This window comes from Brassica napus, chromosome C2 (genome assembly GCF_020379485.1).
Source record: "Brassica napus cultivar Da-Ae chromosome C2, Da-Ae, whole genome shotgun sequence".
Lineage (NCBI taxonomy): Eukaryota > Viridiplantae > Streptophyta > Magnoliopsida > Brassicales > Brassicaceae > Brassica > Brassica napus.
The window spans coordinates 40,912,210-40,919,831 of record NC_063445.1 but is presented as its reverse complement, the minus strand read 5'-3'; the positions used below and the strand labels follow the sequence as shown (position 1 = coordinate 40,919,831).

The 7,622-nt window shown below is 43.9% G+C and overlaps 1 protein-coding gene across 1 annotated transcript; it reads right to left on the bottom strand.

Moving 5' to 3' along the window:
* Positions 1-5,163: 5,163 nt before the first annotated feature.
* On the bottom strand, positions 5,164-6,003 carry LOC106369665. Its single transcript, XM_013809786.2, has 2 exons — positions 5,800-6,003; positions 5,164-5,676 (listed from the first exon to the last, which is right to left on the bottom strand). Exons 1-2 carry the CDS (start codon positions 6,001-6,003, stop codon positions 5,164-5,166), a joined length of 717 nt encoding a protein of 238 aa, XP_013665240.2.
* Between the last annotated feature and the right edge of the window lie 1,619 nt (positions 6,004-7,622).

Below are 7,622 nucleotides of genomic sequence, written 5' to 3'. Positions count from 1 at the left end.
GTCTATCTATTTCCTTTTTAAGCACCAAAACCCCCAAAAACCTGCTATTGAACAAACACTTGTTCAATATAAAACTGCAATTTACTTTTAAAACTCTTAAAACATCTTCGCTTAACAAATCATATTAGAATCCTTAGGTTCCCTAGCTCCCTGTGAATTCGATCCCTAAGTACTACAACTCGACCTCTTATTTGAGAGAGTATATATCACTCCTTAGGGTAATTTGAGTGGTATCACATTCTACCTAGGGTTATGGCAGACCATCTGGGTCTGCAAGTGGAGCCTTCCAACGAATTGTTCACTTTTGTGGACTGTTCTCAGAGGAATTCAGGAAGAATTGTGAGAGACCTAGAGGTGCAGATTGGTAATGCCCTAGTTCCAGTTGATTTCCATGTCCTGGACATCAAGCTAAACTGGAACTCTTCTCTATTGCTTGGGAGAGCCTTCTTGTCAACAGTAGGAGCAGTATGCAACCTGCAATCCAATCAGTTGTGCTTGACGCTCATATATTCTCATACCCACTACGACCTCATTCCAGTCAAGAAGCCACAGACGTCCTCCAGGAGAATCAATGATCCATGAATCATTGCAGCTTGGCACAGTGGAGTGGAATACGAGACAGAAACTCGGCGTCGATTGAAACTCACACTGCAACATCGATCGACAGTTGCATCAGAAATCGACCGACACACCACATGAAGAATCGGTCGATAGTAGTCCAGACGATTGGGAAAACGACTACTTCAACCCCACTATTGTCGCGTACACCAGACAAAACATGCATACAGAAGATTATGATGCGGACTATGAGGAGGAACGAGCTACTGAGTATAAAGCCATCCTTGATGAGGAAGATACACTTCTACATCATTCCTCTTGGAAAAGGAATGCACCATCGATCGACATCAATCCTCCAACATTGATCGACGTTGCTCATACAACATCGATCGACATCCACTCTAAACCAAACCCCACTGTAAGCGAAAAAGATAAATTTGATAACGAGTATCTAACTCCAGACGAATTTGGTGTTTTCAGGGACCCAGATGGCTACGCAAGAGCAGTAGACGGACGTACACTGAACGTATCTCGAAAAGATATTGCAGACATCCTTCAGACAGCCAATGGAGCAGAAAATTTGTTCGTACATCAACGCAACATCCCAAAATACCAACAGAAGGATACAAAAGAGATCTATGACACAGCTGGTGGCATAGACAAAAGCTTCAAACAAGGGTCTCGCCATCCCATTCGACCATCGATCGACGTTGACGTCCCAACATCGGTCGATAGACGTCCAGAATTCGGCAGAAGGGCCTTTGATTTCTACGTTACCAGGAACTTCAACTGGGAAGAGAAAAATGAGTATGGAGTCTACAGAGAAGATCATGGATACGCCAGAGATCTAGAGGGACGCACCATTCGTGTTCGCAACAGAGATATCAGAAGACTTCTGGAAAGAGCTACGAGAGATGGGCCAAGCTACATATGTCTTCCTGAAATTGCTAGCATATTCACACAGACCAAACTGGTTGCAGAGATCTACACCAAGGACGAGATCAATGAGATGTTTTATGGAGTCTGTGGAGGCCAAGAGAAGTATGACGGTGATTTCCAGATGAAGCTTAATTGTGTCTACCATCCACTAAATGATAGCATCGGTTGGTTAACTACATGCATGGAAGAGATGAGGCAAGACGCTTCTCGCCATACATCGATCGACAAAAGACAACATGCATCGATCGATAATCCCTTACCAACATCGATCAACCATCCCTTACCAGTATCGGTCGACAACAGTCCACCACACTCACCTCCAAGGAAGTCTCAACAAGATTTTCACACCAGAGAAGAAATAGATCAGTTGGTAGCAGAGATCTATAGAGCTCTGGACACTACAAAAGAGAGGATAGATCGGAGATGTGATGACATCTACTTCCCAATGGATCTTAGCATTAGTGCTTTGACTTCCAAGATTGAAGCTATACAAGGGGAATTGGTGGAGATTCAGAGTTACAGTCCCCGTCGACCAGAAGCATCCGCATCGATCGACAAACGCACCAACATATCGACCGACATTCGTAGACAGACATCGGTCGACGAAGCTACAAACCGAGGCCGGCTAGTACCAAAGGTGAAATCAGACATGACTGACACACATTACCATGGAGAGGAGATCTCAACCGACACTTACGCCACACTTAGAAGACATCAGTTCAACCTTGAGAGTCTTGGAGATAGATTGCAGAGAATGGAAAACACAACTGCAACAATGAAGGAAAAATGGCGCAGAGTGGATGAAGCTATGAGAGACTTCACTGGTACATGGTTCAACAAGCGCAGAGAAGAGATGGATACTTGTTTTCCAACAAGCTCCAGTTTTCAACATTACTAGCCCAATCACCTCCAAAAGTCAAGCTAAATGACTATAACAAAGCGCTGAGTGGGAGGCAACCCACTATTAGGTAATATTTATTTTAATATACTATTTATGTTGGTTTTTAATTATTGCAGGTCAAAAAAAAAAGATCCGAGTAGACGATTGTCGTGAGTATCGACCGACGAGAAGCTGTCGACATCGATCGACATTGCCTTACCTGCCACGACCGATATCAACATCCTTACATCGGTCGACATCCATTCCGGTCTGGTATATCATTCTAACTTGTTACATTGAGTCCTTATGATTTAGTTATCACCATAACTCCGACTGAATTTAACTCCGACTGAATTTACACTAGGGACAATGTAGTTTAAGTCTGGGGGGAGGGGGTTTACTGATAGTAATTTATTTATGTGTCTTGTTAAAACGTTTTTCAAAAAGTTTTTATTGAGTCAAGAAGGGGATAATGAACTTTTAGATTTTTGCTTGTTATCTAACCATTCTTTAGCACTATTCTAGACTTACTGATTGCAGATAGTACTAAAGATACTAAAGTGGATCAACCTGTCAAGTATTCACACTTGCTTAGATTGGTTGAAGGAACCAAAGCTGACTTCCAACACTAAACTTGACACAGCTGCTTGTCTTGGGGATTGGTATACATGGGATCGGATTCTTCAAACAAGTCTGGAAGATAAAGCCTTGTGTAGATAGATTTACCATCCTTTCTCTCTCTATTTTCGAATTATAGATAGATAGATAGATAGATAAAAACATGACTTGGTGGCTACAACCATTAAGGCTTGCTTCATAATAATTCTATAGGTAAAGGATTAGAACAGGACTTGGTGGCTACAACCATTAAGGCTTGTTTCAAAAATAATCCTAGGATATAGGTTAAAAAAAGAAGTGAACAGGACTTGGTGGCAACCACCATTAAGGCTTGATTCATGGAAGCCTGTCCAATCTTGGTCAACAATTTTGCAACTATAAGTAGACTTTGACTAAGAGAGAAAAGTAGTAGAGAGAGAGGATATGAACTAATGTTTAACTGCAGGTCCAGATACTTGTTTGAAAGTCCTTGCATCCTGTGATCGATACCCCCAAGTTAAAGCCTACACTTTTATTTATGCTAAGAAATGAGGTTGGGAGAGGGGAATGTCAGACAAGATATGCTAAGTTGTTGGCTAGATGAATTTGGTTGCTAAGCTAGGATATGTTATAATGTGCTTTTGTGATTAGAACTTTTTAGATGTGGATTGCAATATTGTAGAGATGATGATTCTAATTTTTAAATCATGTGAGTCCCTGCTGTTTTCAAACCTCTTTCAGAGAGACTGCCTATTTCTTTTGCTTGGGGACAATCAAAAAGGTAAGTCTGGGGGAGTTGATAGACCATGGATTTGACCCACTTATATCTATGGTTTATAAGTGTTTTAACTACTAATTATTATATTATACACTCTATTTCAAATATTTATAGGATCAGGAGTGATTTGGAGATAAGTGATAATTTTGGAGCATTTTGGAGATATTTGGAGCAAGCACCCGAGATGACCATCGAGCTCGACCATCGGTCGATATTGAAGAGGAATAATCGATCGATGTTCATGTCTTGACATCGATCGACAGCGAACGCGCAGAAAGATTGTTTGGTCACAGCCGACTTGAAGCCCAAGTCTTCACCAATTTACAAGATTACCCCTGACTAGTTTTAACCTAATTATATAAGCTTTGCCATCGCGTTAGAGGCAAAGTGTGCTTTCTTGTTTTATTATTTTCACAGCAAGTTTTTCTAGGATTTTGATAGATTGGACAGAATATCCAAAGTTATAATTTGTGATTGGAACTCCATTAATATATATATACTATTTTAATGAAGTTTTCTTACCTAATTGTTGTTATGAATTGCTTAGTCATGTCTGAGTAGTTCCATTGTTAGATTTTAGGTTAAATAGGTTAGGAGGGATTAGCCCCAACTATAGATTGCTGAGTTGTGGTAATTGTCATAAAGATTGTTCATTAATTCATGTTTCTAGATTAGCTACCTAGAACTTTCCCTAGGATTGATAGATAAAAGCGAGAGCTTCATTCTCATCTTGAAAACATTCTAACTGAGCTAAATTTCTTGCTATGAGTAACGCGAGAGCTGATATAGTGAGCTTAGTAAGCTACAATTCAACCTGCGCATAAAGCTTAACTAGAAGCGCGTCGATCGATATCATTATTGAATAATCGATCGACGGAGCGAAAGGTGAATCGATCGATATCCTTATAGGAACATCGATCGACACTTTCTGATTGATCGACAAACGATAGTTGAGATCATCAGATCTAGTTAATAGACAAGTCCAAACATGCGAAAGCTGATAGACTTGTTGACTAAGTAGTTGAGCTTTACATTATCATGCATGCAACTCATTAGGCATCTGTAGGATTATAATCCCAAGTTTCCTTAATAAAAACGCTAAGTCTAGCTATTTCCTTTTAAGTACCAAAACCTCAACCAATCAATTGAGCAAACACTTGCTTGGTAAAACCTGCAATTTACATTTAAATCATTAAAACATCCTGCTTAACAAATCATATTCGATTTCTTAGGTTCCCTAGTTCCCTACGAATTCGATCTCTATGTACTGCAACTCGACCTCTTATTTAAGAGAGTATAAATCACTCCTTAGGGTAATTTGAGTGGTATCAGTAGTCTGGTAGCAGGAGCAGAAATTCTCTTGATCCCCTCTGATTGTCCTTATGCCCTAGGGTGTAGGGAATTTCACCATCTAGTGAAGAGTCGAAGGGACGACTCCCATGCCGTGAATCCAAGGCCGTCCTAGGATCATATTGTAGGATGAGTCACAGTCAACAACAAGGAACTTGGTTGACATGTTGATCCCTTCAGCGTATACCGGGAGGGTCACCTCTCCGGCGGTTTGCTTGACTTCTCTGCTGAATCCTATGAGTGGGGTTATCCTCCGAGTTAGAGCGCTTTTCTCCAGCCCCAGATCCTTGTATGAGGCCTGGAAGATGATGTTTCCGGAGTTTCCATTATCCACCAGTATCCTTTTCACCAGGCAGTTCGCTACAATGAGCGATATAACCGGGGCGTCATGATGTGGGGTGAAAACCTTTTCCTGCTCCTTGGCCGTGAAACTTATTTCGTCTGTACCCAGGAGCAGACGTTTCGGCTTGGCTGCCTCTAGGCCGTGCTTGGCGATCCAAGTGATTTTCTTAGCGGCTGCGTGGCTTATGCAGTTGATCTCCGAACCGCCCGATATGACATGTATCACTTGGTCCTATTGAGGTGGCGAGATGGGAGCAGCTTCAGTGGGCTTTCCCATTCTCTCCTTGCTTAGATGGCTCTTGGTCTTCTCGGAAAGGAACTCCCTGAGGTTCCCTTTCTTAAGCAATTCGTTGACCTCGATCTTTAGTGAGACGCTGTCCTCCGTTTTGTGACCGTGGCCTCGGTGAAAGTAGCACAAGAGACCAGGGTTCCGGAAAGAATCAGGTGCTTTCATCTTTTGAGGCAACTTGACCTGTTGGCCCATCTGCCTCAGAACATTGATCAGCTCTGGCCTTGAGACGGAGAGGTGAGAGATGTCAGGCCACGTGGACACAGCCATCCCTTCTGCCTTCTCGATCGGCTGGTTCTGGTATCTGCCCCGGTTTCGATTCCCGGAGTCCCTAGCTGGTGTTTGAGAGGGTTTCTCGTCTCGCTCGGTTCAATCTGATAGCCTTGGGATCTTGCTTTTGCTGCGCCTTAGCGCGACTGGCGACGTCTTCCTCCCATTTTACCTGCGCCCAAGCTCGAGACAGGACGTCTTCCATGGTTTTGCATTGATATTTGGTTAGCTCCTTATAGAGGTCCCTGTCGGGGCGCATGCCTCTCTTGAAGGCAGAGATAGCAGTGGGGATAATGCATTCGGGAATAGCCACCTTCTCTTGATTGAAGCGGGCTATGTAGCCTCGCAGGGGTTCCGTCTAGTGTTAAAGTATTTCGTAGAGGCCATCAGAGGTTTTCTCCAGGTACCTATGCTGGCGAATTGTTCCACGAATTTGTAGGTTGATGTACCATTGCAGAGCGGGTCCGGTCAGGGTTGAGCCGAACCCTTTGCACATGGTAACTTAACGTGACTCCTTTGGGAGTGCTACGACGAGCATCCTTTGTCTGTATTGGGCGACCTGATCGTCCAGATCAGTAGTGCCGTCATACGCCTTTATGATGGGAAGGAGAACTTCGTGGGCATCTCGATCAAGGTGATCTCATTCGTGAAGGGAGTGTCGGCAAAAGAGTCGGGGTTGCTCTTCCGGATGGGGGGAGCTACCCCTAGGAGACTCTCTACCATGGGCTGCATGGCATCGAGCCTCTTCGAGAATATCTGCTCCTGGTAAGCGACCATAGGGGACTCTGCTTTTGTTGCTCCCTTAGGTGCTTCCGTATCGGGTTCCGGCTCAGATTGGCTGTCTTCCACGTCGTAGGTCTGAGCTTCCTTGGCCTTTTTGCGCGTTGATGCGTCTTCTTGCGGCGTCGTAGGTGGGAGATTCACACCAGTTCCAGAGTTAGGTGTTTCTAGAGTCGGCATGGGCCGAATCTGAGCCCGGAACCGGCGCTTCTTGTTACTCGCTGTGTTGAGGGCTTTGTTCTCATCTCAGACGTTTAGATTGTCCGATTCGAGTTGGCTGAGCTTCTCGGCGCTCTGCTCCAGTTGCTTGGAGTGGTCGTTGAGCTTCTCCTTCAAGCTCTGGACTTCCGAGGAGAGCTCGGGATTAGTCTCCTCCCGAGTCCAATGTAGGTCGGTTACTTGACTTTGCCGACCATCGAGTTTCCTCTGGAGTTCGGTTTCTCTTTGGGTAGCTTCGGGTAGCTCGTTTTGCTCATCCACCGCCATTATCACGTAGTTTAGATTACTCCACTCCTTCTAGCACCAAACTGTTAGGGGATTTTTGTGTAGGATCTTTGTGAGTACTACAGAACGATGGACAACGGTTAGTATTTCGTGAGAATCAAAGATAAAGAGACTTGAAGAGACGTTTTATTAGATAAACAAGCCGGAACTACAATGATTTGAGTCTTCTTAAGGCGGATCTTAGTCGGTTGGAGTAGGTTAAACTCTTACATATTCCGAAATATGGAAGGTTCTCCTTATCGGAAGTTTTCCTTTTTCCGGTGGAAGGGGGCGGTCCCTGGGACCGGACCCTGGGACCGGACCCGGAGTATTTTGTAGCAGGGACTCGGGGCGTC